At 48.5% G+C, this 26,543-nt stretch overlaps 1 protein-coding gene across 2 annotated transcripts in view; it reads left to right on the forward strand.

Annotated features, from left to right (window-relative positions):
- The window catches only part of SLC28A3 (solute carrier family 28 member 3), a 59,566-nt gene that overhangs the window by 12,959 nt on the left and 20,064 nt on the right, over positions 1–26,543 (forward strand). For both annotated transcript variants that reach the window (XR_009246652.1, XM_058672771.1), the window contains exons 2-8: positions 11,310–11,408; positions 14,468–14,553; positions 18,954–19,045; positions 19,860–20,049; positions 21,853–21,997; positions 23,596–23,709; positions 23,989–24,066. Coding sequence is in view for 1 of the 2 variants with exons in the window: in XM_058672771.1 (XP_058528754.1) it covers positions 11,310–11,408; positions 14,468–14,553; positions 18,954–19,045; positions 19,860–20,049; positions 21,853–21,997; positions 23,596–23,709; positions 23,989–24,066 (804 nt within the window). In the remaining variant the exon portion in view is untranslated. The remainder of the gene's footprint in view (positions 1–11,309; positions 11,409–14,467; positions 14,554–18,953; positions 19,046–19,859; positions 20,050–21,852; positions 21,998–23,595; positions 23,710–23,988; positions 24,067–26,543) is intronic.

A 26,543-nucleotide genomic window follows, 5' to 3' on the forward strand; every position in this document is an offset into this window, starting at 1 on the left:
AGAGGCCAAAGAAAATTCTGAAACTCAGATGTGTCATCTGCCTCTTTCCATAGCAAACACTACAATGCACTGAGGGGACCCCGTATGTATAGAAGAAGCCAGTATGCAGTTCTGGGTTGTTGCTGAGCTGTGAAAATGCAAATCTTGAAGTCCTTAGGTTCCTGCTAGAACAGAGGAGTTCAGCTCTCAGCGGCCAAGTCTCATCATAGAACTTAATGATGTCATTTTTCAAATATGTCAGATCACTTTGATTCATTGTCTACTAACACAAATGCATTTCTTGACATTTTTAGACACCCTACATCTGTTCTACGGATTTCTCATTATTTTACATTCATTTAGTCACCGTTCTTTGGAAAGATGGTGATTCTTGGCTTGATGGCCAAGGCTATTTTAGAAATTCCCCAAAGCAGCTTCTCCAAATGTGGATTTGAGATCAATTCTGCTGAATGTGTAGGAGGACCCTAAATTGTGAGATCAGTAGACATCATCAGTTGGAGAGGAAGTTATCCAGGGTGCCCCTAGATGATGGTGCCAGCTGAGGGTCCCACTGACGCTGCCCCATGTCCTCCAGCACTTCCTTTACAGCTGTCTTCCGTTCTTCCTCCCTGTTCTGCCATCTTCCAACCAGGCTGTTATGCGGAACTGAAACCATGATCCCTGTTCATCTTAGAAACAAATCATTTCAAAAATAAAAGAAAGAAAAATCATTTCATGATCTGAGCAAATGACTTTAAAGGTTGCAGTTTTGCTATACTTTGTTTCTGTCATGTTGTGGGAAGTATTAGATGGTAGGTGATATTTCTTAGTCTCAAAATTAGATGGTCAGGAAGTCTAAATGACCACATTGTTGGCCTGCTGTGCCCTGGGTTAAACATTTTTGAAAATTTATTTTATTTATTTGAAAGGGCCTTTTGGCTAAGATCAAGTGTATTTATTTGAAAGGCAGAGGTACAGAGAGGAGTGACAGAGCAATCTTCCACCTGCTGATTCACTCCCTAGATGGCCTCAGTAGCCGGAGCTGAGCCAAGTTACATACAGAGAGAGAGAGAGAGAGAGAGAAAGAGAGAGAGAGAAATCTTTCACCCACTGGTGCACTCCCCAAATGGATGCAAGACCCAGGGCTATGCCAAGCCAAAGCCCGGGAGCCAGGAGCTTCTTCCAGATCACCCCCTGAGTGTAGGGAGCCAACCCAAGCACTTCAGCCAGCCTCTGCTGCTTTCCCAGGCCATTAGCAAGGCGTTGCTTTTGAAGTGGAGTAGCCACGAGTCAAACCTGCACAATATGGGCTGCTGGCACCATGGGGGTGGCATTACCCACTACCTGACAGCACAGTCCCAGATAAAAGAACTTTCATAAGAAAAAAAAAACACATTGCTGCCTTAATTTTGATCTATTCTGAAAAACTTAAGATTTGCCTAACCAATCAGAGAAGAAAATGAAAGTAAGAAAGACCTCGGTTTCCAGTAACACATGTAAAAGAATTTTATCCTTGCTTATTTTTCTTACCTGATTGGAAGGTATTTCACTCATGAGAACATTTCCAGTTCCCCAAGACTACATAGGTTATATTTTTGGAATTTCGGGTATAGCCAGTTAGCCTATATAATCAGTTTGTTCAATTTTAGTATTACTTATTACAGTTACAGTTAGTGACATCAGCTGTATAATTTATGGTTGACAGGTTTTCTCCAAAAGTCTGCAGCAGGGACCTTCCATGTGAACCCTAGTGTCCAGTACACGTGTCTCCTGTGGTACGTGAGCAAGAGACACTTGTAGAAAGAGTGGATGAGAATGCCTGGGATAGAGCCCCGAGGAGCTGTGGGTCACAGTTAGGGTTGAGTAGAAAAGGCTGTTGTGTGGCACAGGAAAGGGAGAACAAGTAACAGGAGGAAACCAGCCTAGTGTGACTTCACACATGTCAGGGACAGGAACATTTTAACAAGGAAGCTAGCTGGAGTCAGAGACACAGAAGCCTTTGATGAATTCAGCAAGAATCGTGTCCATGGCAAACAAACTGGAATGAGGTAAAGAGCGGATATAAGGCAAGCTAATGGGATCATTATGTACAGAGAGACGATTGGCTTTCAGTAGGAGGAGAAAGGATGCTTATCTTCAATAGTTGGCTGCAGCATAATAAGTTGAGAATTATACAAATATTCGAAAACCTAGAGAAAACTATGTGTGTGGGGGGCGAGGGTCTTCATCTATTCTTTGCTACTCTAACAGAAAACTAGAGACTGGGTTCTTTACAAAAAAAAAAAAAAGTTTTTCTCTGTCTGACAGGCAATCCAGGGTAAGGTACCAACATCAGGCACATCTGCACCACCCGACAGTAGGATGGAGGCAGGCCGAGAGAGCAAGAGGGCAAGAACTCACGCGTGCAGCCAGTCTTCTCCCCATAGCAACCCCACTCCCACAGTAACATGAACCCTTGCGGAGGGCAGTGAGGGCTCCTCCCTCAACACCGCCCCAGTCAGTGAACTTCAGGAGACACACTGCAGCCCCAGCCAGGAGGTTGTGTGGTGTATGGGAGAGCACAGCACAGGGCACCTGGCCCAGAGTGAGGAGGGGAGGAATGCCCTCGGGAGCTCCTCCTGCCTCCAGGGGTAACTTCAGACCCCCTCCCGTCTTCTCCTCCTCCCAGAGAGACACAAGAGTGGTTCCTATGGGAATATCTCTATTTATCCAAGCAAAACAGCCTAAATCTGAGAAAGGGAAGAAACAGTGGGAGACTAGAACCAGGCTGGAGTAATGACACATCACTAAATCGGTCCGCAGAAAGAGCAAAAGCCTTCAGTCAGCACAAAAGATAACCCAGCAGAAACAAGGGAGCTGTTGTCTTGGGTTGGGCATCTGTGGAAATCCTGGATGTTAACTAGAAATGCCAAACATCAGTGCACACAGATAAGCATAGTCTAGACCTTTTAGCATTCTCTCCAGATGTGGGTAGTGTTAAGGACAAATGGAACTAAACGGTAGTGAGTAAAGACAATGAGAACAGATTTCGTTCAGTATCCAACTGTTACACTGGCAATTGGCTCCAGTGGGAACAGAACTCAACCCCAATTTATGGAGAGGAGACCAGGCATTTTTAAAGGAAGAATAAGGACATAGGGAGGGAGGAGAAGCACAAGTGTCCAGAGGAATCAGGGGGAAAAAGTGAACTTTAAAAAAAAAGATTTATTTATTTATTTTTATTGGAAAGGCATGTTTACAGAGGGAAGAAGAGACGAAAGCCTTACTTCTACTGGTTCACTCCCAAAACGGCTGCAGTGGCCAGAGCTGAGCTGATCAGGAGCCAGGAGCCTTTTCTGCGTCTCCCACGTGGATGCAGGGTCCCAAGGCTTTGGGCCGTCCTCCGCTGCTTTCCCAGACCACAAGCAGGGAGCTGGATGGGAAGTGGAGCAGCTGGGACACAAACCAGCACCCATATTGGATGCCACGCTTAGATGTAGAAGATAAACAGCTGAGCTACTGCACTGGCCCCAGAAAGCAGAAGTCTTATAAAAGCAAGGAAGGGGGGAGTTGGTGAGTGTGGAACCCGTATGCTAATCAACACTTAGAGTTTAGCTCCTACATTCGTAGGAGCAGGAGACAGTGGAATGCTTGCATTTCACACACATTGCTGAAGGCAGTTCTTCAAGAGAATATCTACATCTCCAAAGGGCAGAGAAAGGATTTGTAATTGTTTCCAAAGTAGCTGCTGCAAAAGGGGCTTCAGGCGCCAGTCTATCTCCAGTATAGGCAAGAACAGTGAGTTCGCCAGGCAGCACCGAGCTGTCCTGTACCCACACAATCACCTAGGACTGCTCTTCTGGGTGCACCTTTGTAAGGGGGACTATTCTTCCTCTTCTAAGAAAACTGACATCGGCTCAGCCACCTCCACCGTATTGCTTGTTCATGGGCCAAGTTTTCAAGCGTCTCATGTTGCTCACCCTTTGAAGAATTCATTGGGTTACGTATGTCTCTTTAGTTCTTGGCAATTATAACATTCTCCAATGTTGGCTTCTGTTTATTTCTCACAAGACTGGCCTTCTCAACGGTCCGTGACAGATGTGTATTGAAAAGAGAAATCGCACTTTAAGCATTTATCCGCTGGTCTGTCCAGGATATGATTTCATACAGGATTTGTGGTGAGCCGGCCCATATCTGAGAGTTCACACTCAAAATGGCATCCGCACCAGGAGGCACGTAGGGTCCATTTGCCCCACTGTGGGTGAGGACCTCGCCGGGGCGGGATGGGTCGGCCCCTGGCGAAGCGCCTGTCACCTGATGAGGAAAGGACCTGAGCGGTGATACCTTTAGACCAAGGAAACATCCTGTTCCCTAGCACCTTTCTCTGACCTTGGCCATCCTTCATGTCTTCGGCATTTGTTAGCTCACACGCTGCTGAAATGAATGGATTCTTCTGTTTCTGTGCCCAGACAAAATGCCATAGGCTGGGCGGCCTTTACCGCATAAATGGCTGTGTCCCGGTATTGGAGGATGGGACAGTTGAACTCGAGAAAGCAACGTGAGAGGTTTCACTCTGGGAACTCCTAGGGCTTGGGAGCTGCTGCCTTCCTACATGGTAGAGAGAGAGGAGGACAGAGGTCTTGCCCAATCAGCTCAGATTAGATCTCTTTTGCTGTGTGACTCAATCCTGTCTGTTGCTCCTGAAAAGCCTGTATGTCCAAATACATTTACATGCTGAGTTTGGACTTTAATTTAGCACATGGAATTCATGGTTAAACAATCGGTCCATAATATAGTCCAACCTTCTCTTGCTTTGGTTTAATAGGTAATATTCACCTAGAAACACTATTAACTTCTTCCTACACTGAGAATTGTCAAACATAAAAGTTCAAAGGGTTTCGCAGTGAATATCTATATACAAGGGGTCTTCCAAAAAATCATAGAAAATGAGTATTATGTCAAAACTGCATGAATAGCAAATTTTTTTTTGCACCGAAATAGCCTTCTGTTTTCCCAGAAAGTTTGTGAGTTCGGCTTGCATCTGCCCCCTACATGCTCCTACTTCCATCTTGGCACTGTGCTTGCCTTATCATGTGCGTTTGCCTATGTTATACTCTCATCGTCCATCGATCCGTCTTCCTTTTTGACCCAAGTAAGTGGCAGGCATTAGTAATGTTGACATTTCTGGCCTTCACTTTGTCTCAAAGGTGACTGGCCAAGGATCTTACAATGCTTTTCTGACAAAGATGAAATTAAAAAAAAAAAATAGATGCAGTCACTCTAGACAACATAGGAGGGAAGTATCTATAACAGATGAAATTGAAGTTGCAGTGAGCACTTCAAGTCAGCTTCCTGCTTACGTAGCCGATAGACTTCCAGAACCAGAAGGGAGGCCAGGGGTGTGTGTGCTTCTGCCAGCTTTGATAGGACAGCGCCACCCAGTGGACACTGTGTGTCAAAATCACACTGGACGCTAACATGCATTTCATCTTGTAACTATAACCTGAGCCTCTGATGTGCACAGAGGAGAGACGATCATTTTTGGATAAAGCATGCCATCAGCTGTGCAGGCAATTAAACCAAATGTTGAAAACCGTTTATATGCCACTTATTTATTTCAAGACTTTTAATGACCACAAGGCAAATGCTGAGGCCTTTCTTCCTGGCTATGATTGGTTTCCCTTACTAGCGTGTTTCCTGGAAGATAATATGAACAGATTCAGAAAAGAAGTCCATAATCTCCAGCTATAAACAGGGGGTTGGAGGGAGTATTCCAGATGCATATCCCTGTGCTGGCTTGTAACTAAGAACTCATCGGATGGAAGGTGGGTTGGGAAGCCCCAAACATTCCCAAGGGGCAAAGCAGCATGCTTTGCTCCAGAAGACCCAGAGAAAACTCAATGCTTTTCCTTGAACTGAGTGTCAAAAAGGGAATACATAGTACATCCACATGGTGAAACAAGTGTGCTTACTGTAAAGAACGGTTTCCAACCTTGGCATTGAAAACCAGGTCTTTCGTAGAGCTTGCCAGCACAACTCTTAGGGTTTACCCCCATAGTCTAGAAATATTTAATAGATATCATCCACACGCCAGCAGAACTTTCTTTAGGTTCCATGAATACATTTCATTTTGTTTTACTTATCTATCTACCTACCTATCTAGCTAACTGGAACAGCAACAAACACAGAAAAAAAGAGAGTCCCCAGCCACCGTCTCATTCCCCAATTGCTAGTAACAGCTGGACGGCCAAAGCTGGAATCTGGAAGCCCGTCTTGGTCTCCCGCTTGGGGTTCAGGGAACCAACTACTGGAGCCTTCCTTGGATGCCCTGCAGGAGGCGCACATTAGCAGGATTCTTTAGCCAAGACTGGGATATGGGACGCAGGCAGCTTCACCTTCAGACGATCTTGGCTGGCAGGCTGAACAGCCACCCCTTAGGACACTCTGAAGTTCTCTAGCGAGCGTGAGCTGTGAGGTGTGCTGGAACACAAAGGTCCTGGACTGTGAGTGCCCTGCTGAGCAGGTCCTTGCAGCCGTGTGTGTGTGTGTGTGTGTGTGTGTGTGTGTGTGTGGCCTGGGATTTGTCCCCTGACGTCTCCTCATCTCGTTCTTTCTATGCTCGCATGGGAATACGGACCCAGAGGAGCAGTTTCAAGGAGAGGCAGATAGTACTTCCTTTCAGTTTCTAACCACGTACTGTCTTCCGGAAAAGGGAGCTTTTAAAATTCCCTGCCCCTCATCCTTTCAATGACTTCCTGTTGACACATGGTCACCTAGAACAAAGCCCCATTTCCGAGAGTTCCTCGCAATTAGATTCTGGCTAGTGCAGCATCAGTAGAAGGCGTGCCTAAGCAAGGGGCCATGGCTGGCAGGTGCTCCCAGTCCATTGTCTCCTTCCCTCTCTCTTCCTGCCTGATAGTGCATGGTTTTATCCAGGCTGTGAATACAAGGCCATAGGCTAGCGATGTGAGAGCAGGGAGCTGGGAGTAACATGGCATGTGAAAAGTGACAGAGGCCACTGACTGCACCCCTAGGCTGTTCCCCTTCCAACTTTATCCCATGACATTAACTTCTCTCTTGTAACTTGGATTGTTGCTTTCATTTTGCACTGAATGATACAGTACTTCGTAGACCCCATGACTAGATGACGTCTTTTGCAGACTTTTGGATTTGATCCTCATCAGGGGTCTGTAAGGTGGGCTATAGGATCCTCATTTTAAAATAGGGCAAAGAAGCTTAAGTCAAAGATTTAGTGAGTGAAGTGACAGGCTCTGCAGGCGTGAGGACTGGTCTCAGCCTTCTTGCAGCCTTATCCAGCCTGCCTGACCCTTCGGCCTCTGCCGGCATCGAAAGCCACCTGAAGATTATGTTCCTCATTTCCAATCCAACCTATTTTGGACTCCAGGTATGAAATGTTAGAAGTGGTGAAAATTGCAGGAACGCTGGTTTAGGAAGGCCCTGGAGGCCATTTCTCAGGCTGGTAGCAGTGGCCATACCCATGCCAGACACTTGCCAAAGGCAGAATCCTCGCTGTCACACAGCAGTGCTCCTGCATTTGTGAACTTTGATGCTGGCGTAATACCCTCTGGACTCCTCCTTCTTGCTGTGTGCAGACTGCATAACCTGGCTTCTATTTCTCAGCTACTTTTATATGAAACTTTTTTTTTTTCATTTTCTTTGAAAGGGAAAGGAGGGATCATCTACTGGTTCACTTTTAAAAGCCCTGCTCTACAGGGGCCTCCATGATGGTGTAGCAAGCGAATCCTCTGCCTGCATGGCCAGCATCCCATATGGGTAACATCTCCACTTTCCACCCAGCTCCCTGATTAATGATTCTGGGAAATGGCCCACATGGGAGACCTGGAAAGAGCCTCTAGCTCCTAGCTTCAGACAGGCCCAGCTCTGGGCACTGCAACCGTTTGGAGAATGAAGCAGTGAATGGGAGATCTCTCTCTGTCTTTCCACGTCCCCCGCTCCTCCACCCCACAACTCTGACTTGTAAACAAAACTAAATCTTAAGGAAAAAAATCCCTGCAGCAGCTAGGGCCGGACCAGGTCAAGGCCAGGACCCAGGAACTCCATCCATTCTCCCATATCTGTAGAAGAGGCCCAAGTATTTGAAGTCCAAAGGTGTCCAGTCCTAGTTGGATCAGAAGCAGTCACCGGGACCCAATACGGGCCTTCTCATTCAAGATGCTGGTGCCCTCAAGGGCAACACAGCCTACGCCTGAAGTCAAGGCTTCAGGATTGCCACGTCCACATGGCTGTGTTTACTCTTTAGAAGAAAACAAACAAGAATGTCATATATGAAAAGATGGTTAGAAAACCTGAGTGATATGGGTTGGCAGGAGCTGAGAGCGGGCCACCATCGGTAAGTGAAAGGCGACAAACAGAAAATGGCCCGCTGCCTCAGAAGGGGGAAGGATGCCACAGCCTCATCTTTGTGCTCCAGAGTGACATTTTGGAACTGCAAACGAACTGGCGCATGTATAAAGAAGCCATCGCCAGGGCCCATTCTAAAATCAGGAGAAGCCTGGCTGTCTATTTACAATGGCATGGATGAGCGAAAAGGACATAAACATAGAATATCTAGAAACGTTTGCTGAGAAAGGCTTTTATCCCCTTTCAGTCTGGGACGCATCAGGAACAAGCTGCACACCCCAGAAGGAGACCCAGATGGAGTTCCAGGCTCCCGGCTTGCACCTGGCTCAGCCCTGGCTGTTGCAGCCGTACGGGGACTGCACCTGCAGGCGGAGGACCTCTTTGTGTCTCACTGACTACTCTGTCACTCTGCCTCTCAAATAAGCAAATTCATCTGTAAAAAAAAAAATCTCAACTAGCATCCTCTCGTCTTGAACAGATAGTATGTGGTGGCCTGGTCAGTCAGTTGCTCCTCGTATTTCTCACTCTTCCTTTCCTCTAGAAACATGACAGAGAATTTTAACTGGGACTACTATCACCCTGAGAAAAGGTGCCCAGCCCCCTTTTTGATTGGGATTAGGTTCTGCCAGTGTAACTGAGGCCGTGTATAATTTCTGGACCAATGGCAGGGCATTTCACATCGACTGTAGACCCTTTTCCGAATGCTTCAAGTACCCAAGAGCAGGGTGTGTGTTCAGCCTGGTGGCTAGGACACCTGTTGGGATGCCTGTGCTGTAAATCCAAGCAAGGGGCCGGATACCTGGCTTTAGCTACTGATCCCAGTTTCATACCAGTGCAAATCTGGGAGGCAGCAGTTGGTAGTTCAAGGCGTTCGGGCCCTACCTTCCATGTAGGAGTCCGTGATGAGGTTCCCAGCTGCAGCTTGAAACCCTGTCCCACTCCTGCAGATGGGAGCTCTCTCCTTGTCTGTCCGCCTCTTATATAAACATTTTATTTTTGAGGCGCATGCCACTCACTGTTCAAAAACCCCCTACTCCAGTGGAGATGGCTGCCATAACACAGCCGTGGATGTTGAGTTAGGAGAACCACGATATCCAGCAATCAGATTTGCTGTATACACAGAGTCAAACAATGGACGGAGAAGTGATTACGGCCAACAATTATAGTCCCAGGGTTCCAATTTGAAAAGAAACAGAAAAGCAGGTGTCACTGTGGTTATTTTTTCAGGTACTAATCAAAGTCCACAGTAACTCTGCTATTCCTGGTGGAAATCCTCAAGTGAAAACACTGAAAGACTAGGATGTCCGCTTTGCTGGGGGCAAAGCAAGCCCACCATCCAGTGAAAACAGACACCCTCCACTTTCATTGGCGTCTAAGAGGCAGGATCCAGCCACCAGGTGGCAGTAGTGACCAGCATTAGGAAGTTGAGTTACTAAAATGGATTCTGGAAAGGGCCACGACAAACCCAGCTTAACTGGGTTGCATGGTTTGTGTGGCGCGTGGGTGGATGGGCGCTGTGACCTGTTCAACACCCCGCATGGAATGATGGACCCCGAGGACCCGCTCTTCAATGCCCCAGGTTGTTTTTCCCACATCTCAGCCGCGGTTTTATTTTTAACTGATTGTTTTGGAAAATGTCAGCATCCATCAAAGTGAGAGAATAGCAAAATGAGCCCTAAGTACCCATCAGCCACCTCTAGCAATCAGCAGCATTTTGCCACCTTCCCATAAGAGATACATTTTCCTTCCATGCTCTATTTTTATACCAAGTACCCAGAGGCCCTGCATTGCTGTACTAATGCAATATTAAAACCATTGCGGTTCCTTAACTTCACAAATGTCTGTGTCTGCTATGTGTAAAAAGCATGTTAATGTAAGATCGAAACAGTTTGATCATGAAAAGCAAGGCGGAGAGCATGTCTTTTATCAGCAGATTATGCATGTGCTGTGAGATTGCACTGATTCTAACACTCTTGGGTTTTCATAAGTGAAAAGTGTGACCATTAGACGCTGGGGTTGCAATAGTTTCTACATTCATGGGTCCAGCGAGAAATCTAACATGTAAAACCAAAGCCATTTGCCTCGTCATGTTTCAAAGACAAGGTCACAGCTGTTGGCCTGGCAGGTGTGGGGGCCCAGTTCCTGGTGCCTTTAACCAGCTGCCTCAAAAAGTCAAGTTGGGACCAGATGGGACAAAACACACACACACACACACAGAGGACAGCCAGATGTCTGTCACACCTGGACACAGAAGTCCCCCTGGGAACAATCCCTTAAATTAAAATTAATAGAACCCCAGCAAAACAACAAAAAAAAAAGTTTCTTACTTCTTACACTCATCACTACCAGCAATTGCTGTACATACAACTAACCACATGTAAGAATTCTCTGGCTCATGGTTTCCTACAACTTTTTGTTAAATTTATTTATTAGTAAGAAAAAGAGGGAGAGGAAAAGGAAGAGAGAGAGAAGGAAAGAGGTTGGTGGAGGGAATTACTTGATTTTGCGCACTTGCTCATTTACCCCGAGCATCCACAATCACCCAGACCCCAGGTACTGCGACATAATAGGAGTGTCCTAACCGGCACCTTTTTTGCTAGCCAAAACACCCCCTATTGTTGGCTTTTTTAAGTTGGAAACCTGTGTAACAGGACAGATTGAAGAGAGAAACCTACTTGTGTCCCCATCTCTGCTCAGCAGTCAGCTGGCCCAGGCGGGGACAGCTGCACATCTCTGCCTGTCACAGGACATCAGTCTCTTCAAGCAGAACAAAACCAAGAGAAAGCCATGTTCCCTTCCGAGTCCATAATTCACCAACTGTGTCTTGAACCCAATGTGTGCTGTCAATCTTTCATCTTGGCTCATGTCAGCTTTCAAAAATGCGTCTAGGTTTCATTCACTGGGGAACATTTTTGAGGTTGGGGCTTTGATGTTTTAACTTTGCCATCTGTACTTTTTTTTTAAATCAGATTGAAGAAAATTTTCTGGAAAACCAGAACGTATCAGAAAATAACAACTCCATAAGAAGCGGTGCTGTACAAAGTGGGGAACAAATGAACAGCAAACAGGTCGGTGTGATGATGGTGGTTAAGGGACCCTTGCTGTGACTGCTACGGTGCCACAGGCACCCGTTAGCACAGGCCAGAGTGGTACTTGGTGGCTCCAGGAAACGGTTCCACAATAAGTAGGGTGTGTAAGGCAGAGTTGGGCTGAAAACTCACCTCCTGCATGGTCATTTTGTTTCTGGACACCTCCCCTCAGAGCCCATCTCATCCAGGCTTACTTTCTTTTTAATGCTCATTTTAATTTTACTGGGAAGATACACTGCCACAGACAGATCTCCCATCTGCGGTGATGACCAGGGTTGGGCCAGGCTATAACTGGGAGATTGGAACCAGCTCCGTTGGAGAGTGCCATTTGGGTCTTCCATGTGGGAGATGGAATACTTGGGCCTTTCAGGGTGCATGGTAGCAGAAAGCTGGAATTGGGAGTGGTGCTGAGACCAAAATTCAGGAACCCCCGTTCAAGATCAAGGTATCCCAACAGCATCTTAACTGCCATGCCAAACACCCATTCGTCTCCTGGCTTTCTCTCATTTCCCACCCTTATAGATTCTAACCTCCATTCCCAGACAAAAAAAAAAGCACTCGGATTTTCAAGCAAATGAGACAGACATAAAGAAGGTTTTAAGATACAGTTCTAGATCTGGGCCTATGGAGCCCTGAAAGAGTTCCCTAATGGCGCCCAGGCTACAGCAGTCAGGGGAGAGTTATTTCATTTACATATAGAATTCTGGGTCAGATTTCACTCAAAGAAAGCCTACTCTCACTAAAAATACGAGCAAGTCACCCACGCAGCACTTTCTTTATAAAGTAACAGAGTGCCCATGCGTGTGCCATTTTCTATGCGGTTTTCTCAGGAAAAAGTTTTTAAAGTAGAAAACTTAGAAAATCATTGTAGCAAAATTTAGAAGACAAGAGATGGTAATTGAAGGCAAAATTTAGCAGCTAACATCTGGGAATTTAACACTTCCTCTGCAAGCATATAAGCTGTCGGTATATATTGATAATATAATGCCTAGCATTTGGTATCTTTTTCAAATAATAAAAGTTTAAAAGTGTTCATAGCTATTCAACAAAGAAACAGAAAACAATGCTTCTGTCCACATAACAATTTGCACACAGATGATTATAGTGGATTTATTCATAATCACCCAACCGGAAGCAACTAAGAACATGCGCCAGTAGAAAATAAATAAACCAACTGAGGTACACACAGGCCTGAAGAGTGGATTATCATGCCATGCCTAGATGTGCAGGAATCTTAAACGCATGTTACTGAGGCAGGAGAAGTTAGTAGGAAGTGGCTATGTGCCATCTGATTCCAACTTTCTGACATCCTGGAAAAGGCAAGTCTGTGAAGACAGCACATGGTAGTGGTTTCCAGGGGCCAAGGGAAGATGAGGATGAAGAAGATTTAGGTGCCATCACACCGCGATAGTGAACCCACGTTCACTATCTACTTGTCCACACTCACCAATGCACAACACCCAGAATGAACCCTCATGTGCATGAAGGACTCGGGGTGATGCCAACAGTGTCACTGTGGGTTCATCGGCTGCCAATAGCTCCAATAGCTCCGGTACGGAATGTTGGTCATGGCAGAGGCTGTGTGTATCTGTGGGCACAGGATGTGTGGAAAATCTTAGTAGCTTCAGGTCAGCTCTGCCGTGCATCTAAAACTTCACACCACCCACAGAAAAGGCTATTTTAAAAAATTAAGTCATACCAAATCAAAAGGTAGACGGTTCTTGGTGGTGGATAAGAATGCAAGTGATGAGTTTAGCTAACATAGGCCTTGGGTGACCTTGGCAGAGGCCAGGTGGTAGCGGCTCCATCATGGCAGGTTGGGGTGCAGGCCGGGTGCGAGCAAGAACTGCAGACGAGAGTAACAGCCATGCTTCCAGCTGGCCTGGCTGGGAAAGGAAGCAAGCAGCAAACGTCCCAGGATCAAAGCTGTTCCTGGGGTGTCTGGTCGTTTTCAAAACGTGAAAAAAGCAAAGTAGGAGTAGCCATTCAACAGATGGGAAGGAACTTGGGGTACTGTCAGCTGTAAGAAAAGAACAACTATTAGGGGCTGCCGTGATGGTGCAGCTCAGCCCTCCACCCTGAGGCCTGTTGGTTCGGGCACCAAAGCAGAAAGGAGAGAAAGAAGAAATCCTCCCCGCTGCCCTGGCAACAACATGGGCTACGGGTATTCAAGAGCCACTCTGCATCCACAAAGATGGCCCAGGAAAGATAGCAGGCTTGTAGGGCATTCTCTGACTTTCAGCAAGGGCTCACCCAGGGTGGAATTAGTCTTTCTTAGCCCAGTAATACCCAAGGAGAGGAAGGTGCAGAGCCAGGAAGATCAGATTTACAGAGAGACAGAAAGAAAGATCTTCCATCTGCTGGTTTGCTCCCCAAGTAGCCACAATGGCCAGAGCTGAGCTCATCTGAAGCTAGGAGCCAGGAGTTTCTTCCGGGTCTCCCACACGAGTGCAGGGTCCCAAGGCCTTGGGCCTCCTCAACTGCTTTCCCAGGCCACAAGCAGGGAGCTGGATGGGAAGTGGAGCAGCCGGGATTAGAACCGGCGCTCATATGGGATCCTGGCACATGCAAGGCAAAGACTTTAGCCACTAGGCTACTGTGTCGGGCCAGTGGTTGTCGTCTTGACACTGGGGCTGACGGAGAATCAAGGGAAGCATATGCAGCTTCTTCAGTTATGTCTGCCTGAAAGCAGAGCAGGTGTGTTTTAGACCACCACAGAGACACAACCCAAAACGTGTTCCCTTAAGAAAAGAGGAAATACCAATAGTCCCTTCTGAAGAAAGAGTGAAGAAAATGAGATCCTGGTTTTGTTTTGTTTTGTTTTGTGTGTGTGTGTGTGTGTGTGTGTGTGTGTGTGTGTGATTATAATGGGGCAGGGCGGAGCGAGTGTCTATGCAGTCAACAATGGTGGCCATCTTTTTGGGTAATCACTTCACCAGATCTATTAAGTTCTTTGCCAGAGTTCTGAGATTAAGAGATCCATTATGCCAGGCCAGGACACTCATCATTCTGCCCCTTTCACAATGTTTGATTCCCAGGACGAAGAACAAGTCACGATCCAGCAGGATTCCCCAAGAAACAAAGACAACGACCGTGATGTGGATGAAGAGAATCATGCAAAAGGGTACAGGGACCAACCACACGCACTTCCTGCTGCGCCCTGGCCCTCCCTTCTCCCCACACGCACTTCCTGCTGCGCCCTGGCCCTCTCTTCTCCCCACACGCACCTCCTGCTGCGCCCTGGCCCTCTCTTCTCCCCACACGCACTTCCTGCTGCGCCCTGGCCCTCTCTTCTCCCCACACGCACCTCCTGCTGCGCCCTGGCCCTCTCTTCTCCCCACACGCACCTCCTGCTGCGCCCTGGCCCTCCCTTCTCCCCACACGCACCTCCTGCTGCGCCCTGGCCCTCCCTTCTCCCCACACGCACCTCCTGCTGCGCCCTGGCCCTCCCTTCTCCCCACACGCACCTCCTGCTGCGCCCTGGCCCTCTCTTCTCCCCACACGCACCTCCTGCTGCGCCCTGGCCCTCTCTTCTCCCCACACGCACTTCCTGCTGCGCCCTGGCCCTCTCTTCTCCCCACACGCACTTCCTGCTGCGCCCTGGCCCTCCCTTCTCCCCACACGCACCTCCTGCTGCGCCCTGGCCCTCCCTTCTCCCCACACGCACCTCCTGCTGCGCCCTGGCCCTCTCTTCTCCCCACACGCACTTCCTGCTGCGCCCTGGCCCTCTCTTCTCCCCACACGCACCTCCTGCTGCGCCCTGGCCCTCTCTTCTCCCCACACGCACCTCCTGCTGCGCCCTGGCCCTCTCTTCTCCCCACACGCACCTCCTGCTGAGCCCTGGCCCTCTCTTCTCCCCACACGCACCTCCTGCTGAGCCCTGACCCTCCCTTCTCCCCACACGCACCTCCTGCTGCGCCCTGGCCCTCCCTTCTCCCCACACGCACCTCCTGCTGCGCCCTGGCCCTCTCTTCTCCCCACACGCACCTCCTGCTGCGCCCTGGCCCTCTCTTCTCCCCACACGCACCTCCTGCTGCGCCCTGGCCCTCCCTTCTCCCCACACGCACCTCCTGCTGCGCCCTGGCCCTCCCTTCTCCCCACACGCACCTCCTGCTGCGCCCTGGCCCTCCCTTCTCCCCACACGCACCTCCTGCTGCGCCCTGGCCCTCCCTTCTCCCCACACGCACCTCCTGCTGCGCCCTGGCCCTCCCTTCTCCCCACACGCACCTCCTGCTGCGCCCTGGCCCTCTCTTCTCCCCACACGCACTTCCTGCTGCGCCCTGGCCCTCTCTTCTCCCCACACGCACTTCCTGCTGCGCCCTGGCCCTCTCTTCTCCCCACACGCACCTCCTGCTGCGCCCTGGCCCTCTCTTCTCCCCACACGCACCTCCTGCTGCGCCCTGGCCCTCCCTTCTCCCCACACGCACCTCCTGCTGCGCCCTGGCCCTCCCTTCTCCCCACACGCACCTCCTGCTGCGCCCTGGCCCTCCCTTCTCCCCACACGCACCTCCTGCTGCGCCCTGGCCCTCCCTTCTCCCCACACGCACCTCCTGCTGCGCCCTGGCCCTCTCTTCTCCCCACACGCACCTCCTGCTGCGCCCTGGCCCTCTCTTCTCCCCACACGCACTTCCTGCTGCGCCCTGGCCCTCTCTTCTCCCCACACGCACCTGCTTCTGAGCTCTGACCCTCCCTTCTCCCCACACGCACCTCCTGCTGCGCCCTGGCCCTCTCTTCTCCCCACACGCACCTGCTTCTGAGCTCTGACCCTCCCTTCTCCCCACACGCACTTCCTGCTGCGCCCTGGCCCTCCCTTCTCCCCACACGCACCTCCTGCTGAGCTCTGACCCTCCCTTCTCCCCACACGCACCTCCTGCTGCGCCCTGGCCCTCTCTTCTCCCCACACGCACCTGCTTCTGAGCTCTGACCCTCCCTTCTCCCCACACGCACTTCCTGCTGCGCCCTGGCCCTCTCTTCTCCCCACACGCACCTCCTGCTGCGCCCTGGCCCTCTCTTCTCCCCACACGCACTTCCTGCTGCGCTCTGGCCCTCCCTTCTCCCCACACGCACCTCCTGCTGCGCTCTGGCCCTCTCTTCTCCCCACACGCACTTCCTGCTGCACTCTGACCCTCCCTTCTCCCCACACGCACTTCCTGCTGCGCCCTGGCCCTCTCTTCTCCCCACACGCACCTGCTTCTGAGCTCTGACCCTCCCTTCTCCCCACACGCACCTCCTGCTGCGCTCTGGCGCTCCGTTTTTCCCCATCTGATCTTTAACATTTGTTTCGATTGACCAGAAATTGCCACCAACAACCACACTCCTACACTCCATCAAAACCCTTTTTAGAAAAATTAATAGGGCTCCAGAATGATCGATGGGGTCATTCCAAACTGCTGATGTCGTTGGAGCTCAATATCTCAGTTTAAATATATCCAGAACAGTCTTATAATTACAAGTATAAATTACCAGGTATAATTGCTCCAGTTCTTACAAAAGTAGATCACTCATCTTCTCCATGTCATTCAATAACAAGTGACTTCTAAAGGACTGAATCCACGTTCAATCCCAACAAACTATTGCTCTTGCCTTGTTCCGTCCATGTTCTTATGATTCATTAAGGAAGAGCAAGGGCCAAGTGAGTCTAAAAGAAGTGACTTAGCCGAGTTCTGTCAGCTTGGTAGGAATAGTGCTGGCTTACAAAGTCACTCTGACTCTTAATGCAGGATTGTATTCCTAACACCACGATATTTGTCTATTGCCTCTCTCGTTTTTTATTCCATTTGTTTACTTTGGAGGGGGTGAGGAAGACAGAGAGAGAGAAAGAGAGAGAGAGAGAGATGGGGTCCAGAGGTAGAAGTAGGGAGTTAGGATAGGACACTCATCTATTGCTTCCTTCTCCGAATGCCCACAACAGCTGGGTTGCCAGTTCAAAGCCAGGAGCAGGGAACTCAGTCCAATCCCCTTCTTAAGTGGCAGGGACTCAGCCAGCTATGCCATCCTTGTGCCTTCTAGGGTCTGACTCACAGAAGGTTGGAGTCAGGAGCCAGGCCAGGGATCAAACTCACACACTGTGATAAAGGACTCAGACAGCTTAACTGGTGCCTTTACCACTAAGCCGAGTTCTCTCTCTGCTTGTCACTTTTCTAAATTCTCACTTAGACCTGGTTTGAACTCCTACGTCTCTGAGGAGCTTGGTTTTTGTGTATAGGAAGTACTTCCAGAGGTGGTCAGAGTAGCATAGGGAGGACAACAGAATTTGTTTCTGAATTTGTGGAAAATGGAATTAAAGGATAGCTTTATTTTTTGGTGCAAAGGGTATTCATGCATGCGAGTGACTGCAGAAATCTCACGGATTAGTGTGGGTGTGTGGTGCAGCAGCCTAAATGGATTTTTGGAATGCTGGCAATTCCTATCAGGGTGTCTGGACCTGACCATTTCACTTTGGCTCCAGCTTCCTGGGAATACACACTCTCAAGGAGGCCCATGGCTTAAGTGTTGGGTCCCAGACATCCACATAAGAGACCCAGATGCATTCTGGCACTGCCACCTCTAGCCTGGCCCCGCCCTGCCTTTTGTAGACATTTGGGTGGTAAACCAGTGGGTGACAGAGCTCTTTCTGTCTCTCTTCCTTTCAAATAAAATGAGGGGTTTTTTTTAATCATAAAAAATGGAAATTGTGAAAAGCTTTGGCATATAATTTTACTTTTTTGCACCAAAATATACTTGTCTTCCATCTCATTTTTCCACGCACACTTTGGAAGGAGTCTCTTACACCAAGAATATTTGCACCTCTGAAGGCTGAGCTAAGTTTCATCTTACATTGGTGAGTCTGTGACCGAGCAGAATGAGATATTCTCTGGGGTGGCCAGAGGCCCTAAGATGGCACTTGTGTTACCAGTAGAGAGACTGTTACCAGGGAGATGAGAATCCACCCAGCTCAGAGACCCAAATAGTCCAGCTCTGCAGTGCCCTCACTTCCTGCCGAGTTGACCTGTTCAGTTGGACCACACACTCTCCTTGCCATTGAAGAATCTAATGACATCAGCCTATGGGCCATGGATGTCCCTGTTAAACCCTCCACCCACTGCTATCCTTCGTCACTTCATCTTCAACCTCTCTGCAGTTAACCACTCACTCCCGCTCTCCTGGGGGGCAGGGGAGGGCAGCATTCCTAATTCTGAGCACTCATGATCACATGCACAGAAAGTTCATGCAGTGCCCCTGGCCAGCACCACGTGTCATCCACAGTGACACTTCCTATTCAGAAACAACCTTCTTCCCTGGGGACTCATTCCCACTTTTGCTTCATTATCCATGTTTTCTGCATAGCCCTAACCCCTCTGGGTTTGGTGCATATAGTCCGTGGTAGGTTGATCAAGACCACGCTTGATCTAAGTCCGAAATGAAACAAATTTCCCAGTTGAACTTTGTCAGTTCACTCAACAGCGCTTCCACTGGCCTTCGCATGCCAAATGACCCACGCCTTTGGTGTTTACTTCGCTAGGCCTTCTTGTTTTTGTGTTCCAGGTGCTTGGAAAGGAAGTACGATACAATCCTAGATTTTTGCAGGAAACACAAAACCACGCTTCAGTATATCACCTGGGGCATCTTATTAACCGGTAAGATGACAGGGAAGGATGGGACTACTCTCTCTTCTTTCGTAAAGATTCATTTTGTTCATTTGGAAGGCTAGGAACACACACTCTTCAGGAAAAGCAGAAACACATTTTCCATCTTCTGATTCACTCCCCAAATGCTACAACAACCAGAGCAGGGCCAAGCTGGAGCCGGAATCCAGCGCTCAATCTAGGTTCCCCACGTGGGTGACAGGACTGTCTCCTAGGATGCACTTCACCAGAAAACCAGAATGGGTAGTAGACCCAGTAATCAAACATAGGACCGTAATTTAGGATGTGCACATCCTAAGCAGTAACTGAACTGTCGAGTGCCTGTACCAAGAATCCTTAGATACATGCTCAAATCTGCTTTGCACAGACAGCCCCATAGCAAGCTGCTCCATCTTCAGGCACTTAGAGATTGTGAGCAGGTCTTGGTTGCTGTAGATCTAAGCTTCAGTCCTTGAGAAGCAATGCCTCTTTATCCATGTTTGTCCCAGAACTTAACCTTGTATCAGCTCCCAGCTTACCTGCTGAGTGTGACTGGGAAAGGGAAAAAATTAATCCTACGCCGTAAGAGGCACTGTGATGAAGTGTCACAATTCAAACACTAGAGGGTCCTGTAAGGAAGGACTTCTTACCTTGTCCTCCTAGATTCATGCTGAGAATCTCAAGGACTTCCCTACTCCCAAAGAAGCCAAGTGTTAATGCACAGCTGTGTGATGGTTTCCTTGCTGAGCCCTCTCCCCCCGCTGCAGGCTGAGGGTCCAGCTGATGGCACGGTGATGTTTCATGGCTATGTCTGCCTCCCGGACAGGCTATCTGCTGCTGGTGATCACAGCCTGCGTGCTGAACTTCCACAGAGCCCTTCCTCTTTTTGTCATCACCATGGCGGCCATCTTCTTTGTCATCTGGGATCATCTGATGGCCAGATACGAGCATCGGCTTGGTGACCTTCTCTCCCCCGGTCGAAGGCTTCTGAATCACCACTGGTTCTGGCTGAAGTGGTAACTGCACCTGATTCTCTTACGATAGCAGAGAAGTAGGGTTGGTCTTCTCCAACACTGCTCCAAGGGTTGTTTTTTTGTTTGTTTGTTTGTTTGTTTGTTTGTTTCCTGAAATGGCTTTGTCATGGATGGGATACTAACATTAACAAGTGAGCTGTTCTAAAACCTTTGTTTGACAAACAAGCAGGCAAAGCCTAAATGAGAGGCAACTGGCGGCCTTCAAGAGCTCCTTAATGACAAAATGTCCAAAAGACATCAATAAGTTTCCGTGCATTCTCTGAGAGAAACACTACATGTTCATGCACCAGGAAGCAGCTGAGAATATAGATTAAAGGTTTGGTCTACTCAGATGGCTTTGGCTGTCTGCTTATCTAATCAACACTCCAATGGTCACAGACTTTGTTTTGCATTTTATTGAAGAGGCAGACAGGCAGACAGAGAGAGAGAGCTCCTCCTGAATGTTTCAATTTCTGAATGCCTACAAAAGGCTAGGACTGAATCAGGGTAAAGCCAGGAGCTGGGAACTCAATTGAGGTTTTCCCCATGTGTGACTGGAACCCACGTGCTTAAGCCACCAGTACATCTCCCAGGGCTTGCTTTGGCAGGAAGCTGGAACCCAAGTGCTTAAGCCACCAGTACATCTCCCAGGGCTTTGGCAGGGAGCTGGAACCCACGTGCTTAAGCCACCAGTACATCTCCCAGGGCTTTGGCAGGGAGCTGGAACCCACGTGCTTAAGCCACCAGTACATCTCCCAGGGCTTTGGCAGGGAGCTGGAACCCACGTGCTTAAGCCACCAGTGCATCTCCCAGGGCTTGCTTTGGCAGGAAGCTGGAACCCACGTGCTTAAGCCACCAGTACATCTCCCAGGGCTTTGGCAGGAAGCTGGAACCCACGTGCTTAAGCCACCAGTACATCTCCCAGGGCTTTGGCAGGGAGCTGGAGCCCACGTGCTTAAGCCACCAGTACATCTCCCAGGGCTTTGGCAGGAAGCTGGAGTCAGGAGCCAGAGCCTGGGAGCCAATCCAGTCATTCCAGGTGTGTTAACCACTAACCTCAAGGCCCTCTCCAGGGACATATTTTTAATATTAGGATGTTCTATCCCACACAATAACGAAAGCTGAACTTGGCTTGAAAGTGCCATGTATCTCTTCCCAGCTTGGGCAAGAACAGCCCCTCTCACCCTGTTACCTGTTTTTGCACCAATCTTAAAGCCAGGAACGGATCAGAACTGGGGAGTTCAAACTCCAGGAGGCAAGTGCCTGATTCGAGCCCAACATTGGCCTGCCTGGGAATTCTTCAAACCAACTCTTAAGCTATCACATCTCGTGTCCTGCAGTGAGCACTCAGGGCTTTTGCTTCAACCTCTCTCTGTGCTATCTCCTCTCCTTCTGGGGGATCCTGCCGTGTAGGACTCTCAATGGATCTTTTGGGATCCACCAAGATATGTCACACTCCTTGGCCTCATAGACCAGGCCTGTGCAATCCCAGTGTGGCGTCCTTCCTGACCCTGCCATTCCAGCAGCAAGTCAACCTTCTCATGCTCACCGGACTCTCCAGGGGAGCTCGAACCAGGCAGAACATTCTTAGCTCAAAGGGCCCCAGAGTTACACAAAGAGACACACGGTTGACCATTGTGCCGTCCAAACCACAAACCGAGGGTCTGTTGCAGTTTGAAAGAGCACCGCTTCCAAGGTCCAGGATGCATTACTCTTGCTAATATTTTTGGTGCCTTAGTTCAAACCTAATGACTTTTCAAATCAGCACAACAGCTGAAGCCAGTGCCTCCAACTCTCCTTTCTTAGGGTGATCTGGAGTTTGCTCATCCTAGCAGTAATGTTCTGGCTGATCCTCGACACTGCCAAACTGGGTCAACAGCAGCTGGTGTCCTTTGGTGGGCTCATAATGTATGTCATCCTGATGTTTCTGTTTTCCAAGCATCCGACCAGAGTAAGTGGGAAATCAGTTTGTGGGGGTGGAGGGAGGGGGAGGGGAGAGGCTTGTTCCTCTGTTTAGCCCCATGTGAAAATTGCCAAAGATAATGACCATGAGAGAATTTATTTTCCACTGGTTTTCTTACTTTCATATGTTTACTGGAAGCTTCTCAGTGTGCTTCCAGAATTTTCCTAGCACTCCCTGTTACCATGTCCATTTCATTCTCCAGGTACACAGCCAGTGAGATGTTCTATTCCTATCACTTCCAGTTTCCAGTTACATACCTCTCCTCCACAGAAACACTTAGAAAATCTCATCCCCCTTTGAGCCAGATTTCCCCAGACTAGTAAAGAGTCTAATACTCTACCACTGGTTCCTGCAGTTTATCCAATTCCCATTTGCAATTTGAGCTTTTCTAAGTCCAAAAATTTTGAAAGTCCTTGTACAGCTTGTTTCCAATTGAACCCAATTGTCATCTTTGTTCTGCCAGCCTCATTCTGCCAAGAAATGAGCAAGATGCTGAGACATTCTCTGATGGGATTTACAATGGCAAGCCATGAGAGCTTTTCTGGCTAAAAGGTTGACCCAAGAAAAAAGCATTAATCAGAGACCAAATTTGCTTTTTTCTGGCTAAAAGGTTGACCCGAGGTTGAAAAAAAAAAAAAGCATTAATCGAAGACCACAGTCATTCAATCCAGTCCAAATTCCTTCCTGATCAGATGAACGTCTCCATTTTCTGTGCCTCTAATCCCACAATTCTTTGCAGGCCACTCATCTCTTCACCAAAAGTGAAAGCAGATGACTGTCCATTACCGCTGCCATCCTGGCTTCACATTAGAGTTAATTGGTTCCTTTTACAGAGAAATGGGAGTCCCACGGCAGGGCAGAATTTCACTTAATTCACTTTCAAATTGTCAGGTCAACAAACCTTGGACACACAGAAAAATCGTGTTCTGCCTTGCCATTTTCCAGACAAGAGAAGTAATTATATGTACCTGGTATCAACAGCAAGGCTAGGACAGTCAGAGCCGCCTTCTGGTAATGGCCCTTCTCAGGCTACTGTGTGTCTGAGTTATTGGAACACAGTGGTTACTTTTTCATTTCTTTCTTTCTTTCTTTTTTTAAACTGGAATTGAACACTTCAATTTAGAGAAGGGGAAGGAATGCAAATATGAGCTGTTGTTATTGTTGTTGTTTTGAATTTGTATTTACTTAAGAGATATGGATGCACAGACAGACGCAGAGAGCTCCTCCCCGCTGGCTCACTCTCCAAATGGCTCTTGGAGTAGGCTGAAGCTGGGAGCCATGAGTCCGGTCCAGGTCTCCACATGGGCAATAGGCACGCAGCTCCTTCGGCATCACCCACTGCCTCCCAGGGCCTGCACAGAACCCAGGGACTCTGATATGGGACATGGGTAACTTAACTGCCAGGGTAAACACTTGCCCCAAATCCTGAGAATTTTGAGGTATGTTTTAATCCAGGGAATCTCGGCTAAGGCGGCTCAAAGCAGGCGGGTCTCAGGCTGCATATGAGAATACTCACAGGAGTGCCCTGGGCGTTTGTGCCTAGGTCAGCATTCATCTGTTAACAAGATTCATCTCTTCCCGCATAGGTTTACTGGAGACCCGTCTTTTGGGGAATTGGATTGCAGTTTCTTCTTGGACTTTTGATTCTAAGAACCAAACCTGGATATATAGCTTTTGATTGGTTGGGAGGACAAGTCCAGGTAAACGTGCCTCAGCAGAGCGCCTTGCTTTATGCTCTGTTTGAGTCTGCTGCCTAAAGCGTGTCTGAAATAGGCTGCTTTGCCCCTGGGTTGTCCACAATGACAAGAAATCTGCACACCAGTGAAATTCAGAAACGCACTTCTGCAGCATTCATTCATTGGGAGGACAAAGCTGAGAACATGCCTTTCCCAAATCCAGCCAGCCCAGCTGCAGAGCCTGGCATCCCATGCACCGTCAACTCCACTTACAACAACAATCTCTTTCTTTCTTGAACTCAGATCTTTCTGGAGTACAGTGATGCTGGGGCATCATTTGTCTTTGGTGAAAAATACACTGACCACTTCTTTGCATTTAAGGTAAGGCCACACCCGCTCTCCATGTAATTATTGCCAGCTTTTCCATCATTGCTGGGCCTCTGGAGGTGTTCAGACAGGACCTCACTGATCAAAACCTGGGGCTCCTCCAGCAGACTTCCATTTACATTGTTCTCTGAAATCAGGGGGACCGCACACCTCTGTGTTGTTACATCAGTGTAGCATTGAGAAAATGTCTTGCTGTTTTGCAGACATTTGTAGCATTGCCAAAGATACTAATCATCAGGGGTAACGGAACCTGGGCCCTCAGGGAGAGAAGATTGGGTGTTTGGGAGCAGGTACGTGGCCCCTGTTGACATCCACGTCCAGGACTGCCCTGCACTCACACACCTCTCTGGCCCAGCTCTGCACATGACCAGGACAGCTGGTCAACCACAGCAGCCTCCTCTTTGGCAGCCATCCTTGCGCATAAAACCTTCCTCATCTCTACTTTCTGTATATAGTAGGCCTGCATAGATGTAGAGAACGGGCCCTCTCTTAACTAAAGAAAGGATATCACCAAAAGGCACAGCCACAGAACCCATGTCGGACACAGTTGACTTCCTCTGAGGCTCCCACAAGCCCCAGAAGCTCAACCCTCTCTGAGAAGTCCCTACTGAGATTAGAATGAGGTGCTCAGCATTTTGTTTTGCTTGCTTATTGGTGTGTTACTGTTTTAATGTTTGTAAATTGTTTTCTCTCTTCAAAATTCCCAAGTTTACTTCCAAGTTACCCTGATTTCAATTTGGTAGAATTTTATACTGAATCTCTTCTTTCTTTCTTTCTTTTATTAAAGATTTATTTGTTTGCAAGACAGAATTAGAGAAAGAAAGATCTTCATCTTCCATCTTCTGGTTCACTCCCCAGATGGTTTCAGCAGTTAGGGCTGAATCAGACCAAAGCCAAGAGCTGCTTCTGGGTCTCCCAAGTGGATGTCAAGAGTCCAAGCACTTGGGCTATGTTTCCACTGCTTTTTCAGTGCAGGCAGTCATATCAGAAGTGGAGCAGCCAAGGCTGGAACCAGCACTCCTATGGGATGCCCACATCACAGATAGCAGCTTAGCTTACTGCACCACCTGAATCTTTTCCTTTTTGTTTAAATTTATTCATTTTTATTGGAAAGGCATATTTACAGAAAGAAGAGACAGAGGGGAAGATCTTCCATCTGCTGATTCACTCCCGAACTGGCTGCAATGGTTGGAACTGAGTCGATCCAAAGCCAGGAGCCAGGAGTTTATTCCAGTTCTCCCATGCAAGGGCAGGGTTTCAAGGCTTTGGTGTATCCTCTACAGCTTTCCCAGGCTTTCCCTGGGAAATAGTTTTCATGCTTTCCCTACAAGCAGGGAGCTGGATGGGAAGTGGAGCAGCCAGGATATGAACCATGCCCATACAGAAGTCCAGCACTTGCGACAGAGGACTAGCCAACTGAGCCATAGTACCAGCCCCCTGAATCTTTTCTTTAACTATCAATTTGATGCTTTGGTGCTGTCATGACTGTGCCATCTCTGAAATATCAAACATTTACAGGCTGAGATAAAAATATGCTCATATCTTGAGTTAAATTCCAAATTGGAAAAAAATAATAATAAGTCGCAGCAAAGGAGGAACTTGCTGCTGAGGCTATACACAAGCCTATGTCCTTGACCAAGGCACCAGCTTGCTCCCTCCAGCGCAGGCCCCAGCTGGGAGCACGGCAGGAGGAGCCCCTTTAAGCCTCTGCCTCATGCTTTCAGGAAGGCTTTAGTTAGCCCCTCCGCCCAATCCAACGCTCGTAAGTGAATGAGCTCTGAATGCTGGCACAAAATGCCCTTCAAAATATATTAATAGGTCTCTCTAAATTAGATCCCGTACAGATTGTCCTCAATCATCCTGTCCCTCTAGTGGCACCTGGTGTCTGGGAGAAGAGTGGGGAGGGCTCCCATGATGTGGGACTGCAAGGGACCCGGCCTCCAGCCCTGTGTGTCTGTGCAGGGGCACAGGCTGCTCCTGCCAGCCACAGGCTGCTATGCAGGCATCGAAACACACCAATATGGGCTCCGGGAAAGACAGCCTTGCTTTAACACAGGATAAAGGTACTTTCCTAAATGTCATCTCTTCAGTTTCAAGTTCCCAGGTAAAATAATCATTTTTATTTCATTGTTTCTTTGTGTTTGAAAGACAGAAATCTCCCATCTACAGATTTGCTCTCCAAGTGGCAGGAACAGCCAGGCTAAAGCGAGGAGTTTGGAACTCACCCAGCTCTGCACATGAATGGCAGGGGCTGGGGGCCTGAGCCACCACACGCTGTCTCCCAGGGTCTGCATTAGCAGGAAGGTGGATCAGAAGCTGAGTCAGGGCTCAAGCCAGGCACTCAGAGACAGAATACAGACTATGCCGAAAGCCTGCCCCTTGAGAATAATTGTTGTAAAAGTGAGAAGAGTGAGTGCTCACTCGCACAGAGAACATTGGGTGGAAGCCGCTACCAGCTTTTCTGATGTAGG

This window comes from Ochotona princeps, chromosome 14 (assembly GCF_030435755.1).
Source record: "Ochotona princeps isolate mOchPri1 chromosome 14, mOchPri1.hap1, whole genome shotgun sequence".
In the NCBI taxonomy this organism is placed as follows: Eukaryota; Metazoa; Chordata; class Mammalia; order Lagomorpha; family Ochotonidae; genus Ochotona; species Ochotona princeps.